Source organism: Callithrix jacchus, chromosome 13, assembly GCF_049354715.1.
Source record: "Callithrix jacchus isolate 240 chromosome 13, calJac240_pri, whole genome shotgun sequence".
In the NCBI taxonomy this organism is placed as follows: domain Eukaryota; kingdom Metazoa; phylum Chordata; class Mammalia; order Primates; family Cebidae; genus Callithrix; species Callithrix jacchus.
The window spans coordinates 96,685,579-96,711,588 of NC_133514.1; the positions used below are offsets into that span (position 1 = coordinate 96,685,579).

The window sequence follows — 26,010 nt, forward strand, 5'->3', positions numbered from 1 at the left end:
AAGAAGAATGAAACCATCAAAAACCAGAATGCCTGTCCCTTACTACGATATCACAACTCCTCACCAGCCAGGGAACAAAGCTGGATGGAGAACGAATTTGTTAAATTGACAGAAGCAGGCTTCAGAAGGTGGGTAATAAAATTATCTGAGTTAAAGGAACATGTTCTATCCCAATGAAGAGAAACTAAAAACATTGCAAAATGGTTAGATGAAATGCTAACTAGAATAGCCAGCTTAGAGAAGAAAATAAACGACTTGATGGAACTGAAAAACACAGCACAAGAACTTCGTGAAGCATATACAACTTTCAGTAGCCGAACAGATCAAGCAGAAGAAAGGACATCAGAGATTGAAGATCAACTCAATGAAATAAAACGAGAAGGCAAGAAAAGAGAACAAAGAGTGAAAAGAAATGAATAAAGCCTTCAAGAAATATGAGATTATGTGAAAATACCTGTGCTTGATTCGGTGTACCAGGAGATGATGGGGAGAATGAATCCAAGCTGCAAAACACTCTTCAGGATATTATCCAGGAGAACTTCCCCAACCTAACAAGGTGGGCCAGCATTCAAATACAGGAAACACAGAGAACACCACAATGATACTCCTCTAGAAGAGCAACCCCAAGGCACATAATCCTCAGATTCACCAGAGTCGAAATGAAGGAAAAAATGCTAAGGGCAGCCAGAGAGAAAGGTCGGGTCAACAACAAAGGGGCGCACATCAGACTCACAGCAGATCTCTCGGCAGAAACTCTACAAGCCAGAATAGAGTGAGGGCCAATATTCAACATCCTTAAATATAAGAACTTTCAATCCAGAATTTCATATCCAGCCAAACTAAGCTTCAAAAGTGATGGAGAAATAAAATCCTTTACAGACAAGCAATTGCTGAGAGATTTTGTCACTACCACACCTGCCCTACAAGAGCTCCTGAGGGAAGCACTAAACACAAAAAGGAAAATCCAGTACCAGCCACTGCAAAAAAGAACCAAATGATAAAGACCAATGATGCAGTGAAGAAATTATGCCAACCAAAGGGCAAAACAACCAACCAGTAATAAAATGGCAGGATTGGATTCACACATAACAATATTAACATTAAATGTAAATGGACTGAATGCCCCAATCAATGACACAGACTGGCAAATTGGATAAAAAGCCAAGAATTGGCAATGTACTCTATTCAGGAGACCCAGGTCATGGGCAAAGATACACATAGACTCAAAATAAAATAAAGGATGGATGGAAGAAGATTTACCAAGCGAATGGAGAGCAAAAAAAGGCAGAGGTTGCAATGCTAGGCTCTGATAAAACAGACTTTAAACCAACAAAGATCAAAAGAGACAAAGAAGGGCATATGCAACAACAAGAGCTACCTCTTCTAAATATATATGCACCCAATACAGGAGCACCCAGATACATAAAGCAAGTCCTTAACAACCTACAAAGAGACTTAGACTCCTGCCGAATAATAGTGGGAGACTTTAACCTTCCACTGCCAATATTAGACAGATCAATGAGACAGAAAATAAACAAGGAAATCCAGAACTTGAATGCAGATCCAGACCAAGTAAACTTAATAGACATTTACAGAACCCTCAACCCCAAATCTACAGAATATATATTCTTCTCAGCACCACATCACACTTACTCTAAAATCAACCACATAATTGGAAGTAAATTACTCCTCAGTGAATACAAAAGAACAGAAATCATAACAAACAGTCTCTCAGACTACAATGCAATCAAATTAGAACTCAGAATTAAGAAACTAACTCAAAACCACACAGAACTAGTGATTAAGAAACTAACTCAAAACCACACAGCTTCACGGAAAATGAACAACTGGCTCCTGAATGTTGACTGGATAAACAATGAAATGAAGGCAGAAATAAAGATGTTCTTCAAATGAGAACGAAGAAGCAACATATCAGAATCTCTGGGACACATTTAAAGCAGTGTCTAGAGGGAAATTCATAGCAATAAATGCCCACATGAGGAGGAAGAAAAGGTCTAAAATCGACACCCTATCATCAAAATTGAAAGAGTTAGAGGAGCAAGATAAAAAAAACTCAAAAGCTAGCAGAAGACAAGAAATAACTAAGATCAGAGCAGAACTGAAGGAGATAGAGACACAAAAAACTCTTCAAAAAATCAACAAATCCAGGAACTGGTTTTTTTAAAAGATCAACAAAATAGATAGACCACTAGCCAGACTAATAGAAAAGAGAGAAGAATTAAATAGATGCAATAAAAAATGATAAAGGGGACATCACCCCAGATTCCACAGAAATATGGAAGTTTTCAAATACCAATGTGCTTTGTTCATGGAGCTAAGTAATTTGGTGAGGGAATTTCTACTCGAAAAATTTTTATGCATCAGTGTCAGCGATAAATTCAATTGTCAAAAAGCTGTGTCAGAACAGATTTCTTGTCATTTTTTTGTCACAGAGCAGAGATTTATTGAAAATGCATGATAATATCACTCTCTGAGCTATTTTACATAAACATAGCAGTGGAGTGAATGCTTTGAGTTGAAGTGTAAGAGTGTGTGTGTGTGTGTGTGTGTGTGTGTGTGTATTTCTGACTTTCAAAACTGACATGGAGGGGAAAATACCAAAATATACCTTAATATCTGGTGTTTTATTCAAGTTACTTTAAGAATGATTATTTTCTGTTGTAAGTAAATGTAGACTTCTGTGCCTTTTCAGAAATGAATCATAGAATGAAATACTCCAAGATCAAAGCTTTGGGATGCTGACTATTCCATGTCAGGAAATAAAATAATTAGCATTTTTGAGATGTAGAAACATATGACAGATTTATTATTTTTGAAAGAAATTGTATTATTTGTAAACCCTTTGTTATCAGGCCAGTAGCAAAAATGTAAAACTATTAGAAAGTAAAATTTCTTTCTTCAGTAATGAAAGACTTAGAACTGTAGTATAAATTCAGTCTCTTGAGTGTTTTCAGTACTCTAGCTATAAGACTAGATGGCTTGCAAAATTGTTTGATGTTTCTCTGTCCAAATTTTGTTTAGCTCCTAAGCAGAACATACTTATGAAACTCCTTTTCTAAACATATTATATAAAACATTTGTTAATAATTATTTTGCTTATATTATAATCATTTTGATAAGAAAATATAGTATGTACAATTTGTAAAATGAGTATCTTCTGTATTTAAGGGAGACTAACATTGTCACATTTATTTATGAGTGAAAATTATGAATACAGGGAATGCTTTGCAATCTAGCAATCCACCTTAATGACTGCAGTGATCTATTTGATCAGTAAGACAGTTGAAATAATTCAACTGACTGTCTCAGAGTCTGGGAATTTGAGTTGTTTAAAAACAGAGTTTATTCTCTTATAGGGCTTGTATTTACAAATATGTTCAAGTCCATTATTATTATTATTATTATTATTATTATTGTAGTTATAGTAACTATATACCACGGTAGACTAAATCATACATCAAACCACTCTAAGAGTCTCCACTGTGTTAAAATAACACAATTCTAATACTCCTAGAAAATCCTCCATATTTGCTCACTTGAAAAATATGAAGTATCTCTAGCACTGTACTAGGAAAGACACAAAGACAACAAAATTATAATTTCTTTCTTTAAGGAATTTGTAAGATTTTGGCTGGTATCTGGTTCGAATCTTTGATTCTTATAAAAAGTTTCCTTGTCATTTTTTAAATTTCCCTTTTTCTGGAGCCTCTTTATGTGTTTGTGTATTCATAATGTGCTTTTTATAAAGTATTTTTATTGAGACATTGTGCTTTGTACCACTTATTCTCAAATGCTCATTCACTTTCTCTAAATTTAGAATAACCATGTATCCCCTCATTCATTTAAAATTTGATGCTTAAAATATTTTGTTACATATAACATAGCTGTGAAAGATGGAATTTTTCTGGAGTTTTAAACCAATCTAAAAGCATAAAAATACCATAGTGGTTTGATACCAACATCATTTCTTTACAAAATATGTAAGAAAGTGGCTTGTTAGCAGATAAGAATTAACATCACTCATTTTTATCCTTGAACTAGAATCTATAATTTTTCCCCTATAGATTAACATACAGACATGATCTATTTTTATGTTTGTGGGTCTTTTATTGATTATCTATGTTTTTGCAGCATAAAATTTATGTAAACCAAAAATTTATTTTATATTTTTAATTCTGATGACTATGAGTTTTTAATTGTTAATTTTCTTTCCTGTGGATTTTGTTAACATTACAATTAGTGTTTCTGACAATTGCATATAGAGTAAAATTTTATTGGTGTGTTATCACTTAATGATATGAATGGGGCTTTTTGTATATTAATTGCATATATCCATGTCTGAATGTTGCTTATTGCATTAATTCTGTTCAGTGTGCTTCTTATTGATATAAACACTGTGAAACCTTTGCATATGTTTGCATATAATATAGTGCATATATGTAAATAGTGTATATATATATGAATGAGTACTGTAACAATGAGATCTTCACAGCAATCACTCAATAACTTGAACTGCTTCCAAATTACATGCCAAAAATCACACTATAATCTCTCATCCTAAGTTATTTTTAATAATCTTTAAACTTGCAACTACCTGAGGTTCTAAAAATAACTTTAAAATGTTGGTGTTCCTGAAAAACATTCAGTTACACTTAATATGTCACTCACCTTCTCTGATTTGGGTATTTGAAGGTATTTTCTATTTAAAGATTAAATCCTAAATATGACTATTGAGAAAACACTTTGCTTCTCTCTCTCTCTCTCTCTCTCTCTCTCTCTCTCTCTGAACTGTCTCTCAAGAGCAATACATTCTTTTACAGAAGTAATGGAAAATTGCCAACACTTTTTTGGCCCACTCTACACAATATACTTGATTGTGAACAACCTAACCTTTACAATGCCATACATAGTACATCCTTAGAAGAAAGAATAAGACCAAGACAAACAACAAATAAAAGATCAAAATAAAATGTTAAGGTGGATTTATGGTAACCTGATTAACTGTTTCTTTGTTTGGAGCCTTGGAATGTTTTAAACTGCAGAATAATATCTTATAGTAAGTTGCTTGAGGAGTGAGCTATCTTTTCTAAAGTAAAAAGTGGGATTGCTGGAGAGAGGTAAGCAAGGGAATCTACTTGATACCATGAAGCTTATGTATAGATTTGAGGATCTGAAAATTCCACCATTTTTTTTTTTTTTTTTGCTTGTTGTGTGGATACATAAGTTTCAAATAACTCATTAACCTTTTTCTTTTGCAGCTGTTGTGAGCGCCATCCCTGTGCCGACCCTAGAAAGTGCCCAGTACCCAGGAATCCTCCCGTCTCCCACCTGTGGATATCCCCACCCGCAGTTCACTCTCCGGCCTGTGCCATTCCCAACACTGTCAGTGGACCGAGGTTTTGGAGCAGGAAGAAGTCAGTGTAATGCATTTTCCTTTTTATTTTTTAAATAAGAACAAATGAGAAATAGCAAAGGCATCTTGTAAAATGAGTAGCATTCAGACCTTCTTAGCTCTGGGAAGATTGATTTCCCTATGACTGTGGTACTGGATTTTCCTTTCCAACCCAAGTGCTTTGGATCCTAGCTCATGTGCATTTATACTGGTTCCCTAGGCCCCTTTCCACAGAACACTCCACTGACAATAAGAGGGGGAGTGGTGGGGAAACAAGGATCAAGTGGTTCCATCAAACCATGATGTGATGGGTGCTTGAAATTAATATGTCCTATTAAATAGGAAATTAATAATCAAGTAATATATCCCATCATATTTGGTATGTGTTGGTTATATCTCATTGATTGCTGATGGACCAATACTTAGATGATTGCTTTAGATTTCTTTAATCAGTTAAGTAATACTTTTTCAGCTTTAAAAATTAATTCTCAGAAAAAGAAGGATTTCCAGAGTAGTATTTTATTTATTTGAAGGAAGATAGGAATGGAAAGAGACTCTCAAGCTATTATATACACCCTGGTGATTTCTGCTGTGCCATTTGATTTTTTTTTTTTTTTTTTGAGCACAGCATTTTAAAATCGATTTTATGGCTTTCATCTCTTAGTTAAGAACAGGTGACTCAGCAGCTCATGTGAGATAGGATGTTTTGTAATAGATATGATAGTAACAACAATAAAATATATTTTGAGGTAAGGTATATTTTTCCAACCAAACAGGGACAGCTCAAAGAAATCATAAATCGTCTAGATATAGCAAGGTTAGAATTAAAAGGCATCAAAGATCTGCCAAGGGAGATTGGATTTATTTTCTCTTTTCTCACTGCACATAATATCCACAGAATAGAGTTGTGTGCAAAAACTCAAGGAAAAATAGGTGCCCAAACCACACTGAAGGGAATTAAATGGGAAAGATATGGAAAGTCTAACAACCAAAAAATTTTCAAATCCCAAGACAACTGGAAATACAATTCCAATCAAAGAATTTAGAGCCCACAAGTGCCTTCTTCACTTCCAAAATGAAGCTCTCTGCAACAAAAAAGACAAGCTTTTGCTTTTAATTTAGTATTCTCCTCATTGGTTTGCTGTCTACTGCATTCTTTTGATTTCTTGCATATGCTCTGACTTTAAAGGGAAACATTAAAAGAATGTGTAGACTTTCAAAGGCAGAGGTGGACAGATCACTTGAGGTCAGGATTCGGAGATCAGCCTGGCCAATATGGTGAAACTCTGTCTCTACTAAATTAGTTAGGTGTGGTGGCACATGCCTATCGGGAGCTACTCGAGAGGGTGAGGCATGAGAATCTCTTGAGCCTGGGAGGTGGAGGTTGCAGTGAGCTGAGAATGTGCTACTGCACTGTAGCCTGGGTGACAGAGCTAGACTCCATTTCAAATTTAAAAAAAAGGAACGTGTAGAATGACCTTTATTAGATTTCTCCATCATGACTGATACAAGCCAAAAATCAGGACTTTTAAAATTAGCAATTCAGTATTTCTATTCATGTTGTGCTACTCATTTCTTTTCCTTTTGTAAATGCATAGTTTTCTTCTGAAAACGTATTCATTTAGGTCCAACATCTATTTACTCTTTCCTTTTGTCTCTTAAATTGATGCAGCATGTGAAACTGTCTCTTATTGGATCACAGGGAAAATGACTCCAAAAGTTAAAGCTTAATGAAAATGACTAAAGGAAATCAGCTAGTTTAAAATTTGTTTATATCTGTGGTTAAAAGTCTCACGTGTGACTTGTGATTTTGATGGTTAGTAGGCTGTGTGTATGAGATAGGAGGTATAGGGGAAATCTCTGTACCTTCTGCTCAATTGTCCTGTGAACCTCAAATTCCTCTAAAAATAAAATTTCTTAGAAATTAATTGATTGGGCTGGGCTTGGTGACTCAGGCCTGTAATCCCAGCACTTTGGGAGGCCAAGACAGGGGGAATCACTAGGTCAAGAGATCAAGACCATTCTGGCCAACAGGGTGAAACCCCATCTCTACTAAAAATACAAAAAAATTAGCTGGATATGGTGGCACATGCCTGTAGTGCCAGTTACTCAGGAGGCTGAGGTAGGAGGGTCACTTGAACCCAGGAGGCAGAGGTTGCAGTGAGCCAAGAGCAGGCCATTGTACTCCAGCCTGGGTGACAGAGACTCTGTCTCAAAAAAAAAAAAAAAAAAAAAGAAAGAAAGAGAGAGAGAGATTAATATATTTAGTCTCTAGGTTTTTAAAATTTTTTAAGTAAGGATTATTAAATGAAAGTAATTACTTTCATTGACAAAGTGCTTAGTAATTTTTTAAATTCATCTAAAATCAAAAGACAATGGATGTTCTACTTCTGGACAAAATTTTACAGATTTTTAAAATATATTTTCAGTCATTCATCAAGAATCTTTTTAACAAAGCTATGTGCAATTCAAAGGGACTAAGATCTAATATCTGTTCCTAGTAATTGCTTTAAAGAAAAATAAATAACACTCACCCTCCTTTCTAGGAAACTAAATATTCTCTAAATCACTGTCAGAAATAGTTAAGGTCTTGCTTCCTGCCATTTCGTATTAGTTTCTAAATGCCTTAGAGAACACTAAACATTCCTGTTCTCTCTCAAGCAGAGAACATTTCATGACTCTGGGTGGAGATATCTTATTAGTAGCTTGGGAAACAGAGAAAGGTACACGTAGAAAAAGAAAAAGTTGACTTTGCCAAGGTGGAAACTCTTTTTCCTCCAAAGTTATCTGAAAGACCTTTGAGTTTTATAAGAAATGAGTCACTAAAGTCCTATCCCGAAGGTCTGCTGCCTTCTGAAGGCACAAATAAAGCTGAATTTCTCTCCTACCATAAGGAAAGAAACGATGTGGTATATACATTTGCATTACATGTATTCGCTGACCTATCAGTAAATATGTATATAGTTGTGATGGACAAATATTTCCTCTTTTTTTTTTTTTTTTTTTTTGAGATGGAGTCTCATTCAACCACCTACGCTGGAGTGCAATGGCGCATTCTTGGTTCACTGTAACCTCCACCTCTCAGATTCAAGAAATTCTCCAGTCTCAGCCTCCCAAGGAGATGGGATTATAGGCATGCACCACCACATCTGGCTAATTTTTTTGTCTTTTTAGTAGAGATGGGATTTCACCACGTTGACCAGGCTGGTCCCAAATTCCTGACCTCAGGTGATCTGCCTGTCTCGGCCTCCCAGAGTGTTGGGATTACAAGAGTAAGCCATCCCACCTAGCCTCCTCTTCTTAATAAGTAACTGCAGTACTACTCTTAGCCTTAATAAGCAAATGAGCTATCCCTAGGGAACAGCTGAGCTGCATTGTATTTGAAAACTTCAACCAGTAGGTAGACTTGGGGCCTCATTTCTACAATTAAGTATAAAATTTGTGCCCCCACTTTCTCATCTTTGAAACAAGTAGGTGATGGGAGAGAAGTTTAAGAGATTTCCACTCTTCCTTATAGTTCTGACATTGTCTTAACTAGTGTGAAGGCTGGTCAACTTTATCTATGCTATTTTTCTGCCCCCGTTCTCGCTCATACTAAAAAATGAAACTAAATCTCGAAATCAACTAAAAAATGAAACTTGACCTAGATAAAATCGGGAGTGCAATGGAATTCATGGATTATTCTCTAGGGTCTTTTAAAATATCCAGGCTGTAAGAAACTGGGGTTATGCAAAAATACTGCATCATTTCGTTCTTCTGAGATTACTGAGTGAATTGGGTTCCTAGAGGTGTTCATGTCTCAAAGTCTTTCTTTACTTAGAGTTATTGGCTTGCTATATTTCTATCACATATTGTAGTTTTTAGATAGAAGAAAAATCTCATTCCATTTTTGCAATATTTTTGCCAGTTATTCTGTAGCAATTATTTATGTGTATTGACATCAATTGTTATAAAGTGCCTTGAGATTTGACTCTGCTGCGTAATTGTATGCTATCTGCACAATGAATTCAGACTATTTCATCATGTGAAAACAAGTGCCTTGCTAGCATGTATTTGATTTTCACTCTACACTCTGAGTTGCAGAGCAGAGGGACGTTATGGGAAAAAGCAGGTTTCTCCTCTTTCAGAGCTCTTGGCATGGCTAAATGTGTCACTAAGCCAATTTGTTTCACATAGGTGTCCTGAAGCCAGTGCCTGAACTGGACAAACATGCTCATCTGAAATGAGAGTATTTCACTAGTGGAGCAGTTACTATAGTGTTTATTAAAGGGTTTTTTCTGCCTTAAATGTTAGCCAGTTCCAAAGAGCATTTATTTTACTCTACTTATAAGAATTATGAATTATATATGGAAATCCTATACCTGTTCAATATATTCATTTTGGACACAACAGAACTGTCCCTTAGGGATTAGTGATATACTCCATCTTGCGGAAGAGCTCTCTCACTCCTGGCTAGTACATTAGGCACTTTTCTTTTCTCCCTATGTAGTGCTAAGAATGGATTTTGCTAAAGAGGAGGCCCATCCATGTAAAGCCATTTTCATTTCCCTCAAAGTCAAGAGCCACATCATCATGTTTGTAGCCAGGATCATGAATGTTAGCTGAAAACTGGGGGGCAGAGGACTGGGCATGCAGACAGCTTTTGTTTTTAGAGTTTCTGATGAGGAGCAATGGCATTAAAGAGTAGGATTAGGAAAAAGAATATTCAATAACATAATCAAAATTCATGTAAAATAGGAAATTTTTCAAAATAAGAGACCAAATTTCAAAAGACTAAAAAATGCATGTACATTCTATTAACTTATGATCACAATAATAATTTAATGTATATTTCATTCATTTTAAAAATTCAAAAGTAGAAAAGTAAAAATTGAAAGAAAGAAGGAAGTAAAACATCATAAACATATTATTGTCCCTTTAATGGTTAAAGCACTGTTAAAAATATAATATGGGTTAATTACAATCTGTCTTCAATAGTGAGAATTATTTAAGGCAGATTTTTAAGGACAATTGTGAAATTTATGTCCCTATATGGATATTTTTACTCTGCCATTTATAGACCCTTTAATAAAAGCTGGCCCATTGCAGATGAAAGGAGAACATAGAGAAACATCCACAGGAACCTCATTTGTGAGATGTAATTCACAAAGGAAAAGAGAGACCAGTCTAGTGGAAGCCAAAGCATTTTCACTTCCCCAGAATTTCTCCTGTGAGATTACAAACCCTTTGTGATGAATAATTTTCTCCAACTCAAGGATTATCTTGAGAACCCTTTCTGAAAGGGCTTCCCTTTCCCTTCTAAGCAATGCCTATAATCCAGTGTTTCATAAGGGTCCTCTGAGACCTGTGGCTGGAAGCAATTGTTAGTAAAAAGGCCCACATTAAAGTAAACTTTCTCACAGGAACAAAGAATGAGGATGGAACTTGATGGCATCTCTCTCAGACCAGTGACACAAGGATGCCCAAAGTTGGTTATTGGCTAAATAATCAAGCCTTTAATCAAACATTTGACCATTGGTCATATTCTTCTTTATACTAAATGAGTCCAAAGTCAAACCTGAGTAATTTTCATTGTCTCTAGAATCACACTCTCAAAAATCTCATTACACAATACTGTTTGAATACAAGCACACATGTTCCTCACCCCTTTACAATCTTAAAAGAAATTTAGTGCCTTGTATACCACCTACACAAAGCCTTGCATATGAGAGCCAGCATCACCAAGGATTTGCCTCGATTTGCTTGCAGCCCTATACCTTATCCTTAATATTGTGCATTCATTTGCTCTTTCTCTTATTCTTTGGTAGGATTTCCAAGCCTGGAAATAAGGTACTTCTCTTCAAACTCCTTGGGATTCTCTCATTTGCTGCCTGTATTACAATTTTCTTGTTTGAAGATATCTTTTGTCAAGTCTCTGCCTGTATTTTGGCTCTGATTGCTATATGGCTACATCCTGTGTTCAGCCAACCTTATATCTTTCCACCTTCATCTCTGAATGGGAAAAGCCCAGAGGCTGCTCAATGACCCAGAAGACCTCTAGCCCCTTCTGAATATAGAGGAATGAGTATAGATACCCTCTGAAGACACATTTAACTTCTGCATATCTCTATTCCCTTCAGCATTATCAGATTTTCTTTCTATTTTCTCTGCCCTTTGCTGACCTTATTGAGCCTCCGGGAGACTTGTCTCAAAATTATCTCACTAATTATCTTGAAATATTTCCTGGTTAAAAATTCTCTTTCAAAAGAAAGATATTATCTTCTATCACATTTTGTTTCAATTTACCCAACAAAACTTTAAGAAAGAAGTCATCAGAAATATTTTATTAACACTTACACCTAACTATGCAGCTCGTTTCACTTGCAGTTTAACCTGGACCTGTTGACTTTGAATATGAATGAACAGTTCAATCACTGTCATTAATGAGAAACTTCCTTGAAAATATTTTATTCCATCTTAACTGTGTTCTAATAGGTGGGGAAAAAGGTGTATTTCCATATGCCAAGCTCTCCATATGTCCATAGGCTCTCACAGTAACTGTGCAGAACCTCTTCAACTCCCGTAATCTGCCTGAAAATTGCAAGGTTTACTACCGAAGAGGAAAAATTGCAATTCTGCATTCAGGCAACTTGTTCTGGCAGAGCCATCTCTCATATAACTTTTTTAGCTAGATGTGCCTCTATTTTGTTATGGAAGATAATGATAGTGATTATTATTTGTATCGTTTTATTAGCAATGCCTCTGAGCATCCTGTAACTCTCATTTGTTTGACAGTTGACATGGCATGTTTAAATCACAGAAAAATTGGCATATTGGCTGGTAGATAATAATGCAGCTGTAGCAGGGTTTGGTACATTGAATTTCACTGACATTGCTACTTATGAAAGGAGAAATAACTTTTTTTCTCGCTTCATCACTCATGATTAGAGGGACCAGACAGTTCAGGCAATATAGTCAGTGCTGAATTTATTTTACTACCCTTCCTCCAAGATAAATTTCTGTCCTGCTGGATCTATTTTTACTGTTTAAAAGGGAAGTGCTATCATGTTCCATAAGTATATGAAGGTAGAAGAATAATAAATGTTCATAATTTGGAGAAGAGACTCACTACATCCTATCGTATCTCTCTGAATGAATCCAGAGACCCTTCCCGTGACTTAGGGAAAACAGACTTTGTCCAGGAATAAAGAATGACTTTTCTTGTCTCCACTGCAGCAGTGAGTGAAGGACCAACCACCCAACAACCACCCATGCTGCCCCCATCTCAGCCTGAGCATTCCAGCAGTGAGGAGGCACCAAGCAGAACCATCCCCACGGCTTGTGTTCGACCAACTCATCCACTCCGCAGCTTTGCCAATCCTTTGCTACCTCCACCAATGAGTGCAATAGAACCGAAAGTCCCTTACACACCACTTTTGTCTCAGCCAGGTAAGATACTTGATTGTTCATCTTTAAAATTCTTCTTATTATTGGTGCCTCTTAAGTGCATGAGGGTGCTTGAGAAAGCCCACATGTCATATACCTTTTTAAAAATTATTATACTTTCAATTCTGGGGTACCTGTGCAGAATGTGCAGGTTTGTTACATAGGTATATACATGCCATGTTGTTTGCTGCACCCATCACTCTGTCATTTAAGTATTTTTCCTGCTGCTATCCCTCCCCAATAACCCCACCCCCTGCTATCCCTATCCTAGCCCCCCACCCGCCAACAGTCCTTAATGTGTGATGTTCCCATCCCTCTTCATATGTGTTCTCATTGTTAAACTCCCACTTATGAGTGAGAATATGCGGTGTTTGGTTTTCTGTTCTTGTGTCAGTTTGCTGAAAAGGATGGTTTCCAGCTTTATCCATGTCCCTGCAAATGACATGAACTCATCCTTTTCTATGGCTGCATAATATTCCATGGTGTATATGTGCCACATTTTCTTTATCCAGTCTATCATTGATGGGCATTTGGGTTGGTTCCAAGTCTTTACTCTTGTGAACAGTGCAACAGTGAACATACATGTGCATGTGTCTTTATAATAGAATAATTTACAATTCTTTGGGTATATACCCAGTAATAGGATTTCTGGCTCAAATGGAATTTGTAGTTTTAGATCCTTGAGGAACCATCACACTGTCTACCACAATGGTTGAACTAATTTACATTCCCACCAACAGTGTAAAAGTGTTCCTGTTTCTCCACATCCTTTCAAGCATCTGGTGTCTCCTGATTTTTTAATGATCACCATTCTAACTGGCCTGAGATGGTTATCTCAATGTGGTTTTGATTTGCGTTTCTCTAATGACCAGTGATGATGAGCTTTTTTTCATATGTTGCTGGCTGCATAAATGTCTTCTTTTGAAAAGTGCCTGTTCAAATCCTTCACCCAATTTTGATGGGGTTAATTGTTTTCTTCTTGTAAATTTGTTTAAGTTCTTTGTAGATTCTGAATATTAGCCCTTTGTCACATGGGTAGATGGCAAAAAAATTTTCTCATTGGTTGCTGGTTCACTCTAATGACAGTTTCTTTTGCTGTGCAGAAGCTCTTTAGTTTAATTAGATCCCATTTGTCTATTTTAGCTTTTATGGCCATTGTTTTTGGTGTTTTAGTCATGAAGTCCTTGCCTATTCCTATGTCCTGAATTGTATTGCCTAGGTTTTCTTCTGGGATTTTTATGGTGTTAGGTCTTATGTTTAAATCTTCAACCCATCTGGAGTTAATTTTTGTATAAGATTTAAGGAAAGGATCCAGTTTCAGCTTTCTGCGTATGGCTAGTCAGTAGTCTACTTCCAGTAGACTATGGAGTCCCAGTCTCCCAATGTACTACTGATTTTATTACTTCAGCTAGTATCCAAAAGGGCTGAACTTGAGCTCCATTTTGTTTTTGTCAGGGATTAGGGAGGGAGAGAAGTATCAAAGAGACAGAGACAAAAAAGAGATGGAGGAAGGAGGAGGAAAAGAAGAAACATGTAGAATGAATGACAGGTCAACAGATGAATAGATGGAGATCAATAAATATGTAGTACTTAAAACCCTCAGCATATCAGGCATAAGATAGTAAAGATCTGTGGTTCTAAGTAACCTGAGATGGCCCTCTTAATAAGCACAGGAGGTAGACTGGGCTAATCTACATTATGTTCATATATTTGACTACTTTTCTGTTACTCAGACCTACCATAACTTATTTTATTGCGTTAGTCACAAGCCACATGATGACTGTAAAAGCTAGAAAAGTGAGATTGCCTATGAACTATGAATATCAATTACTGTATAGCACATTAAGAATGTGTCTAGTTGCTGGACTATTCATTGATTTCTACACATCACCTCTGATGTTCTCAACATTTATATGATGTGCAATATGGATACTCAGCTACACAGCCTCTCTGGGAGGAGCATGAAGGCATGTAGGATTCCATTGCTTGGGATGCACATTCCACCATGGAGTCTTCCCTGACACATGGGCTCAGCACAGGTCATGATTTCATTCTACAGGAGATAGCCCTTCCCACACAACAAAGCCCACACTGGGACTTAAAGAAGGTCTGTATCACCCAAGCCCCTCTCTCCACTCTCGCATACATACATACTCCACACACACACATTATGGGAAGGATCCGCTACTTTACGTGGCCCCAAAACTATGAGGTCTTTGATAAATGAGACAGAGACAACTTGAAGCAAGAGCATTCATTTAATGAAATTCTGGTGTCAAGTGTATGCATTCTTGTGATTTCTGGCTGCATCTGTTTCCCCACTGTAAGCACAACCAAGGAAACAGACCTTGAAGAAAACTAATATTCAAGATAGTGACAGGTTAATTGCAACTGCTAACAATAACCTTTAATGAATCTTTAATGCACATACCTACAGGACAAGCATGCTTCTGAAGAATTATTACATCTCATTTGATCCTCAAAACAACTTTGTGAGGTAGCTACTAGTCTTAACCTCATTTTATACACAAGGAAACTGAGGCACAGAGAATTTAAGTAGCTTAAGTCTGTTTAGCAAGTAAGTAATGCATATTTTCCTTGCTCTTTTCAATTTCAGAAAACCTGGGTTCTCAAATTTTAGAAACTCATTTGTGCCTCTTAGTTTATATCTAACTTATTTAATGACAAAAAGGAAAACAAAAACTATTAAATCATTAAAAGAAAACATCTTAAATAATTCTGCATTAAAGAATATATTATCTCATTAGCCTTCTTCACTCACATTTTAATGAGGAAAGGTAAGCGGCTTAACTGTTCCTTGACAGCACCAAAAGAACAGTGATGTTTAGTTTGGAACACAAGATTTGGAAATCAACCTATGCTCTGGAGTGCTATAATGACAAAGAATACAATTCTTTTAAAAGAAGTTCTGATGATAGATGGAAGAAAGAGCTGGCATTTTTTTTTTTTTTTTTTTTTTTTTGCTAGTTGTTATCTTCTTCAATTACATTAATCCCAGAGCTGCCTAAAACAAAATCTGATACAATGTAGTATAAATTAGTGGATTATGTCCTTCACAGAAGAGAAGTAGAGTCAGTAGGGCTGTTTCTGTACCAATTTCATCAAATAATAAATATGTCTGAAGAGCCAGAGAACCACTCTCTGATCTAATGGCAACCAGGCAAAGTATCATTTTCTTTTCTTTTCATTGTATACGTAAGAGCCTTTTGTTTGTTTGTTTGTATTTGAACAATTTCTCTCAAGCCATCTCTTCTTTCCTATTTTCAGATATCTCTGGCTTGAGCATTTGTTTGATTTTATGGTTTTTTTTTATAGTTCCCCTTTAAATATCACTCTCCCCTACTCAACTTGAGGCGTGCCCCACTTTCCCTTTGAAATTATTAAATTCCTTTCCCTTTCGTGTTTCTTATTGTCTTCCTATGATTCCTGTTCTTTTCATAATGCCTTCCCTCATGCTTTTCAAATAAGTTCTCCTGCATTGCTCCTGACACATGGTAAATAGCATGCTTTTAAAAAGGGCTGATGTTTGCTTATTCTAATAGAAATAGAAAATTAGCAGACTGACAAATGTATTAGCTGTGACATTAACTACATGCTTCTTAGAGTTACAGATGAAATACTTAGAGCTTTCAACAAGTTTTTAATTCTAAGAAAATCATTACTTTAGTCAAACTGATTGATGAAGTAAAGTCATTCTCTTGTCAGCTTTAAAAAAAAAACCTCAAATAATTTTACTGTGGATTTCACAAGAAAGGACTGCATAATTAGTAATGAATTTATCTTTACTTACTGCAAGTAATTACCTTAGAATATGGTAATGTGAGGCGTTGCTCTAATTTTTAAAGATCATGCCTAACAAGAAACTTCTTTGAACGCTCTGAGATTAGGATCAAGGAAGCAGCTCTTTCCCCACTCACATTCCTGTGTGAGCATTTGCTTTTTTAAAAATTCTTATTTTAGGTTCTGGGATACATGTGCAGGATGTGCAGGTTTGTTACATAGTTAAACGTGTGCCATGGTGGTTTGCTGTACATATCAACCCATCACCTAGGTATTAAGACCCGCATGCATTCGCTATTTATCCCGATGCTCTCCCTTCCTTCACCCCACCCACTGAAAGGCCCCAGTGTGTGTTCCCCTCCCTGTGGGTTTTCACTGGCAACACCATCAGTCTGTGCCTTAGTTCGCCTCCCAATAAGGCACACAGAGCTATATTTGCAGCAGATTTACATGAGTCTAGGGCAACACATATTATGCAGTAATAGTCTCCATGGGGTTGTAGAGCATTTTGCAATATTTTTATAGTAAGCAGTAATTAGAAAGCCATTCTGTTGTCATAACGACTAAAATTTTGCCTACCTGAAAACAGATTCATTTCCTCATTGCTTTTTCCACCTGCTGAATTAAAAATGCAACTTACAAGACTCTAGGGTATTTAGGGTGTTTCTTACAATTTCATCATCACCTTTTAATAGAGTGGTTCCATTTTTTAATGCTTTATCTATAGACATGAATAACTGTGAGATCTTGACACATTTCATGCAAGCTGCAATCACTACACTTTGCATATCACAAATGTAGACATGTAAGTGATTTGGCTTAGTCCCCTTTCAGGTTAAATAGAAAAGGTCTGATAGAGTGGTGTGTAGGCTTATTGCATTATAGATCTGACATAAATTTTACAAAGGGCCAAGATAGGGTGTGTGTGGTTTTTTTCTTTACTGGTTAAAATTCCTTTTAGCTGTGAAATGATCAGCTGCACTTTAAATGAACCTGTGTTTGGAAACCATTTGTCTTCTAGAGATATAATTCTAAAAGGAAAGAAAATGTGATCTGTTAAATAGTGACTTTAATGTCATAATACTCTTTTATAACATTAGCCCCCTGGACCTCTTGCAACTCTGCAAAACTGCATAAGCACTATATTTTCCTTCATTTACACATTGCATTTTACACAATGCATATATTTATAAAAGCAAAACTCCAGAGCTTTCTGATCTTTTCCATCTTCAAGGGATCAATATATCAGTGGACATGACAAGACCAAAACTCACTTCATTGTACTGCGAAATTGAGTTTGATTTTCCCCGTGCAAATTGTGGCATGTGCTTCAATTTGTCTGGGGATTGAGGACAAGGAGTGGGTGGAGGTGGCTGACAGTGGACAGAAAAGGCATTTGATTTATATTTTATGGATGGTTGGGAAATCATGTATTCCTGATGTAACCTGATCTTTTTGGCAGGCCTTATTTCAGTAAATCTGCTATCACACAAAACTGCCAATAAATTACTATAATGCATTAATACAATTGCTTTCCCTGAGCCACTCCTAGGCTGCCATTGGGGGTATTCATCAAGAATACCACAGGAGTGTTCCATTCTGCTAAAATCAGCCACAGGCAGAGGTCATGGGAGATCAGACATCTTTTAGCAGGTGACACAAGAGGGTCATATTAAAGGCCAGTCAGATCGAATAAATCATTGGCACAGCTTAGTAGGAGAAATGTGTTGATTTGGTGTTACTGGAGCCAATACTTCCAATCAATGCTAGAGTGGAAAATTACACTACATCTTATTACGTAAGTAAGTTTCATCTCATCCATCTGTGGCTTTTTGGTAGCTATCTCCTTGAAATTTTCCTGTCCTCACTCCTAACAGATTTTTTTTTAATAGATGAAATTTGATTTGATTTGGTCTGGTCATCCTAAATTGTCCATTGGTAAAATGAAATTAAGGCAAATTTGCTTTAAATATCAATAATATTTGTGAGTCTGTAACCTACTTGGTGGTTTAATAAATTAGTATTTTCCTCTATGATGAGGTTTTAGTAAATAAATATAAATAGGAAAATAGCTTTGTTAATTGCCCTGAGGAGAGAGAAATAATTTCGAGAAGAGCCATTATGAGTAAGCTAAGTGATGGATACTCTATTTGTAAGTAAGTGACAAAGCAGAGGCCTGAAAAGCTTAGGCAGCCTGCTCAAGGTCAACAATGCTACATTTCTCTGAATTCTTTAAGTTTGGCCGAGGTAACAGATAAAGGATTTCACCTAGCTTTTTTGTGATGTTAACAGTTATTCTTAGAGTGACTTCCCCTCCCCCAAAAGGGGGCTTCAAGGATCCTAATAATTATTCTTTAGGAAGAACTACATCAGGTAGATTAAGTCATTAGCTGAGTGTTTGAGTAAATATTTTATTTCTTTTGGCATTATGTGGAAAGAAGATTTTATAACAAAAGTGGTGACTAGCCAGAAAACCCTGGAATAGTTGACATCTGTCTTAAACTTACCTGTCCAGTCTGTTGAGTATTCCTCTATGGTAAGGCAGGAAGCCAAGGGGCTGAACTCTGACATCTGTTCCTTTCACACCACTGATGGCCAGAGCTTTGGAAGCCAATTAATAAATAAAGATGACTCCCCTCTCTGTGTCCATGTGTTCTCATTTTTCATCACCCACCTATGAGTGAGAATATGCGGTGTTTCATTTTCTGTTCTTGTGTCAGTTTGCTGAGGATGATGTTCTCCAGATTCATCCATGTCCCTATAAACGACACAAACTCATCATTTCTGATTGCTGCATAATATTCCATGGTGTATATGTGCCACATTTTCCCAATCCAGTCTATCATTGATGGGCATTTGGGTTGATTCCAGGTCTTTGCTATTGTAAACAGTGCTGCAATGAACATTTGTGTGCATGTGTCCTTGTAAAGGGGAGGGCTAGTGGGAGGGGGAGGTGGGGAGGGATTGCCAGGGGAGAAATACCAAATGTGGGTGAAGGGGAGAAGAAAAGCAAAGCACACTGCCATGTGTGTACCTACGCAACTGTCTTGCATGCTCTGCTCATGTACCCCAAAACCTATAATCCAATAAAAAATTAAAAAAAAAAAAATTAAAGTGATAGAGGATAATGAAAAAAAAAACAAAACAAAATAAATAAATAAATAAAGATGAGAATAAAGAAGATAAAAATAAGAGTTTAAGGCATATGGAACTATTGTTCACAATGGGCATTGGAGAGTGTGACCAGAGGTCAATGAGAGCAAAAAACGAACAGCTAATATTTTTCAGAATTGCAAAAACCTCTTTGGGAGAGGGAGGGAATGACTACAGTTGAATAATTTGAGTCACTTTAATGAAAGATTTGCCCAATTAAGAGAAAATATTGCATCAAGAATTGTTAGATCATATATGACATTGAAGTTAACTATCAACCTAACACAATGAAACTCTGAGCTTCAAGTATTCAGTGGCCATCCAGCTATTAAGAGAAAGTGAAAAAAAATCTATTTTCAGAGCTTTGTAACCTAATAGAAGACATAATTTGAAACATGTAAGTTACAAAGAATGTCCTCGGATTATACTGCAGAGTGGGTGGCCCCATGAGTGACAGAAAGAATGGTGAAAGAGAGGTGGGCAGCAGGCTGTTTTCAAAGCAGTAAATATTGGTTTCACATATCTTGTAAACTTGATAGGTCACATGGTTCACTACTGCAGTATAGATTTTGTTGTTTATTAAATACTTTGAAAAGAAAACATCTTTTTAAAAGAAAGTTATAAGGTTTAATTTCTATACTTTGTCACCTTTTTATAGTTTTTATAAAGGACATTTTTAAATAAATTTATATCTACCTGAGAAGTAACTTTATCACCATTACCAACACAGAGGTAAATATTCAGAGAGGTGGAATATGTTGCAACTTTTCCAGGGTCACATGTCATTATTCTTAATAACCTTCATCCCCACCCTTACACATGGTGGACACTCAAATGTTGGTTGAATTGGTCAGAATATAATAAAATAATCAAGGTGAGAGCCAGAATTTAACTTCAGTTCTTCAATTTCAAGTCTAATAATGATTTCAGACAAAGCATAGCAAGTTGCAACTTTATAAGTTTATAATCTATTATATACTAGATATTAGAAAAAGATAAAGGCAGATAAATGAAATGACAAATTCATGACCATTATATGATAAAATGTTTAATAATCTGAACTATAAATAGCATCTTATGCTAAAGCCAAATAAATTGCATAGAGTGGAAAAGACAAGTTGAAGCCACAACCCTTGGAAATTCAGTAGTTCATTAATTATACTTTAAGTTCTGGGGTACATGTATAGAACATGCAGGTTTGTTACATAGATATACACGTGCCATGGTGGTTTGCTGTATCCATCACCCTGTTATCTATATTAGGTATTACTTTTAATGCTATCCTTCCCCTACCCCCCTCCCCAGATACATAGGCCATAAAATGTGATGTTCCCCTCCCTGGGTCCATGTGTTCTCATTGTTCAACTCCCACTTATGAGTGAGAACATGTGGTGTTTGGTTTTCTGTTCTTGTGTCAGTTTGCTGAAAAGGATGGTTTCCAGCTTCATCCATATCCCTGCAAATGACATGAACTCATCCTTTTTTATGGCTGTATAGTATTCCATGGTGTATTTGTGCCACATTTTCTTTATCCAATCTATCACTGATGGGCATTTGGGTTGGTTCCAAGTCTTTACTATCGTGAACAGTGCCACAGTGAACATACATGTGCATGTGTCTATATAAAAGAATGATGTATCCTTTGAGTATATATCCAGTAATAGGATTTCTGGCTCAAATGGAATTTGTAGTTTTAGATCCTTGAGGAACCATCACACTGTCTTCCACAATGGTTGAACTAATTAATGCTCCCACCAACAGTTTAAAAGTGTTCCTGTTTCTCCACATCCTCTCCAGCATCTGTTGTCTCCTGACTTTTTAATGATTGCCATTCTAACTGGCATGAGATGGAATCTCATTGTGGTTTTGATATTTGCATTTATCTAATGACCAGTGATGATGAGCTTTTTTCCCCACATTTGTTGCATGAATGTCTCCCTTTCAGAAGTGTCTGTTCATATTCTTTGCCCACTTTTTGATGGTGTTTTTTTCTTGTATATTTGTTTAAGTTCTTTGTAGATTCTGGATATTTGTCCTTTGTCATATGGGTCCATTGCAAAAATGTTCTCCCATTCTGTAGGTTGCCTGGTTACTGTGATGATGAAAGTTTATTTTGCTGTGCAGAAGCTCTTTGGTTTAATTAGATCCCATTTGTCTATTTTGACTTTTGTTGCCATTACTTTTGGTGTTTTAGTCCTTGCCTGGCCTATGTCCTGAATGGTCTTGCCTGGGTTTTCTTCTATGGTGTTTATGGATTTAGGTCTTACTTACATTTAAATCTTTACCCCATCGAGTTAATTTTTGTATAGAGTGTAAGGAAGGGATCCAGTTTCAGCTTTTTTGCATATGACTTGGCAGTTTTCCCAACACAGTTTATTAAATAAGAAATCTTTTCCCCATTTCTTAATTTTGTCAGGTTTGTCAAAGATCAGATGGTTGTAGATGTATGGCATTATTTCTGAGGCCTCTGTTCTGCTCCATTGGTCTATAGCTCTGTTTGTTTTGGTACCAATACCATGCTGTTTTGTAGGCTTGTAGTATAGTTTGAAGTCAGGTAGAATGAAATTCAATACTTTATTTTTTATGAAAATAAACAGATATGCAGTAGCCTGCGTGGGGAACACCACCATTCTCTGTGTTCATAAAGAGAAGGAGTGTGGATCAGTGGAGGTGAGAGTCCTAAGGAGTAGTCTCTCTACTGTGTCAACTACATAATTGATTTTGCTCCTGTGAATCTCACTTTTCTCATCTGTGAAAGCAGAGGATCTTTCTTCTTTAAAGAGAAAGGAAACATGAAATTCCACAACCTTATTTTCTACAGAAATAAGGGTAGATATTCTCCATTTATCCTTTTTCTTTGCTTCGTGAAAGACGACTATGAGTAAGAGAATGTTTTTAGTTTGAATGAGGATTCTGAGACTCATGGCATACATTTTAAGTGTTCTAAATAGCTGGCAAAGTTCTTCAGAGCTCTTCAATGAGCATAAGGTTACAGTTGTTTTTTTTGAGAACAACGGGAAATGTTGAAACAAATAAAGTGCTCACATAAACCGCTGTGTTAATGGACTATTGAAAATGTGGTATGAAAAAATCTAACACACTGAAACCAAAAAGTCTCTGTGATATTAAAATAAATGGAGAGTTTAACCATCAGCAAACCATTTCTAAAGATATGACCTGTACTATCTAAAAGATTATGTGAACAGTCTTCTAGTTTGAATGTTTACACTCTTATCTTACTGGCAGGGACTTATAAACGAATTCAAGTGCCATGTTAAACATCTTGTGTATTTTCCAGCATCAACTTTCATTGTAGGCTTGCAGGAGGATTGATGTTCTTATTTCCAGGATCTCTTTATTTACTAGAATGTCAAGGCTTTTAGAGGAGAATGCCTTTATCTTGTGTAGTAAAAGGGATTCTAACAAGCTTATTTGGTGAAAAACAATGATAAGTAAGCCCTATTCATGAGAGCATATGCCTCTCATTTGGAAATGAATAATTGCACTACAGGCTTATAAGAATAATGGCACTTGTAGTGACTGCTATTTTCAACATCTTTTTCAAAGTGCTCTTCTAGAACATTCTTCTTTCACATTTCTGATTCTTTGATCCAGCAAGCTGTGATCCTCTCACCTCAGCCTCCAGAGTAACTGGAACTACAGGTGAGCAACACCTCACTTGATTAATTTTTGTGTTTTTTTGCAGAGACAGGATTTCACCATATTGTCTAGGCTGGTCTGAAACTCCTGGGCTCAAGCAATTCACCCATCTCAGACTCCCAAAGTGTTTGGGTTACAGGCATGAGCCCCCATGCATGGCTAAGACTGCATTTTTTTAAACCACAATAATGTGTGAACCTAATATACTGTTAAGTCAAAAATTAACTTTCAGTCAGTGTTGTTTTAAAATAATATAGTCATTTGTTCATTTTCTTTTTGCTTACTCCCTGAGTGGTACCTCAGTTAATAGAAACAGGTTGCTTGGTGCACACATGCCTGAGACTGACAGACACATTAGAATACTTGATAAATCTGGAGACCATGTTGCCTGATAAGTTGAGCCTGGTGAAGTTCCCATCACCTTATATATGAAGCAGTAGGATCAAGTGAAAGGGAGTTTTAAAGTCTTTTTTAAGAGCTTGATGGCTACAGTATCTAACTCATGTATGCTATATTTCCCACAACTATATTCAACAGAGAAGGGGTGATTAAATGAACCCATGAATGGAAGAGAGATGATGAGCAAAGCAGTTCAGAGCAACTGCTCAGAGCTGTCTGAATGTCATTTCCTGAGTCTAGAGCGAAGAGTGGCCTCTTTCATTTGAACAGGACTTGCTTTCAAATTATAAATCCATTTAACAGCCAGGAAGCCATTTTCACTATTTCAGTAAAATGGTCACACTGCAAATGATCACACTGCATTACAATAGCATAGGTCGCAAGTAAGGCCTTATATACAACAGGTGTACAGATTAGGTGGTCACTACTTGGCTTCTTCTCTCTCACAAATCCTGCATCTCCTGAATTGCTCCTCACAATAGCCCAATCTAATGTGATTAAAGCTTAAGGAATTTCCTAGATCCCAGTTCTTACTTTCAATTTAGCTATTCCATGGACCAACTCTCTGCAAAGAGAATCAATAGCAAGAGAAAGAGGGGTAAGAATTGAGGAGTAAGAAGTAAGCTATTGAAAATTTAAAAAGGAGGTTATTTCTCACTGAGCACATGTAAAATACTACTGATGCCTTTGTCTTGTCACTGAAAAATAATACATATTGTTTTTATTAAGCATGTTACAGTATGAGTCATGTCCAAACATAATTTGAGATATAAATCTTAACTTCTAAGCTCACCATGGACAGGGCTATTGAAAGCAGTGTTTCTCAAGTTTTGTGCGCCTGGGAATCACCTGCAGACATTATGAAAATGCAGATTCAAATTTAGCAGATCTGGAGTAGAGTCTAAGATTCTGAATTGCTAAAAAGATTCCAGGTTATGCTGAGGCTGACCCTCTGCAGATTATATTTTGAGGTAGTTTCGATTTTGAGCAGGTTGTATGCTCTTAACCCGGGGTTCATGGAAGAACTTGTGGGTTTGGTAACTCACTTGAATTTAAATGGATATTTCTCTCTGTGTGTATTGGGGTCTCCAATTATTATCTATAACAGGTTAACCGCTTGACCAGCTGTTTTGTCATCACCTTCCATTTAGGCTCACCTGTGGAACATAAACCAATGTCTGTTTTTCTTCTGCTTTGCTTTTCAAGACCAGTTCCAAAACCTTGTACTGAAACAACTTTTCTCAATCTAAGTCCAAAGCCTTAGGTTTATCATAAATCATTTATTGGGTATAAAATGCTGTATGTCAAAAGAGTAAGTATGTGTTTGAGGAGGCTAGATAATGCTAAAGAGGAGTTGAGAAAAAGAAGGTACTTGAAGACAGTTTTCACCATTTGCATTATTCAAACTAAGGAAGCTCTAAAGCCAAGTACTATTTTGTTATTCTTTCCCAAGACTTCAGAAATTTTCACTTCCATGGTGTTTATATTTATGGCTCACCGTTTAAATCCAAGCAAGTCTAGCTGGTATCAACATAGAGAAGAGAGCAGAAATATGCTGATTTATTCTTTCTTCCACCTCTTCCATCACCCACTACCACCATCTCACACTATAACTGATATCTCTTCTCTTTCTGTCTCACTCTGACACACTCCTCTCCTCTAAGACTGACTTGTCGGCTTCACTAAGCTTTCTATCAAAGCCTACCTTGTAGAATTTATTTTTTTTCTAAGAAACAACATGTAATTTAACCCAGACTTACCAACTGAGTGACTTTGAACAAGTCCTTTATCTTCCTTGAACTTTGATTTTCCTATCCCCAAGGCATAAGCAATAAGGTATGCTCTTTAAGATCTAGTTAAAAGTGCACATAGACCTCCACCAAGATGGCTGAATATGAACAGCTCCAGTCTGCAGTTTCCAGTGAAATCGATCCAGAAGGCAAATGACCTCCACATTTCCAGTCGAGGTATAGGTTCATCTCATTGGGACTGGTTAGACAGTGGGAGTAGCCCAAGGAGGGCAAGCCGAAGCAGGGTGGTTGTTGCCTCACCCAGGAAGCACAAAGGGCTGAAGAAATCCCTCTCCTAGCCAAGGGAAGCTATTTGGGACATTTTCCGACACTCTGGCTCTCTGGCTCAGATTCTGAGCTATCCCCATA

At 36.6% G+C, this 26,010-nt stretch overlaps 1 protein-coding gene across 5 annotated transcripts in view; it reads left to right on the forward strand.

Moving 5' to 3' along the window:
- DCC (DCC netrin 1 receptor) overlaps nt 1-26,010 on the forward strand; it is a 1,205,330-nt gene that overhangs the window by 1,147,313 nt on the left and 32,007 nt on the right. For 2 of the 5 annotated variants that reach the window (XM_002757246.7, XM_008979838.5), the window contains exons 26-27: nt 5,280-5,441; nt 12,629-12,841. In XM_002757246.7, the coding sequence (XP_002757292.2) occupies nt 5,280-5,441; nt 12,629-12,841 (375 nt within the window). The remainder of the gene's footprint in view (nt 1-5,279; nt 5,442-12,628; nt 12,842-26,010) is intronic. The other 3 variants (XM_035271116.3, XM_008979835.5, XM_035271117.3) reach the window with 3 other exon arrangements.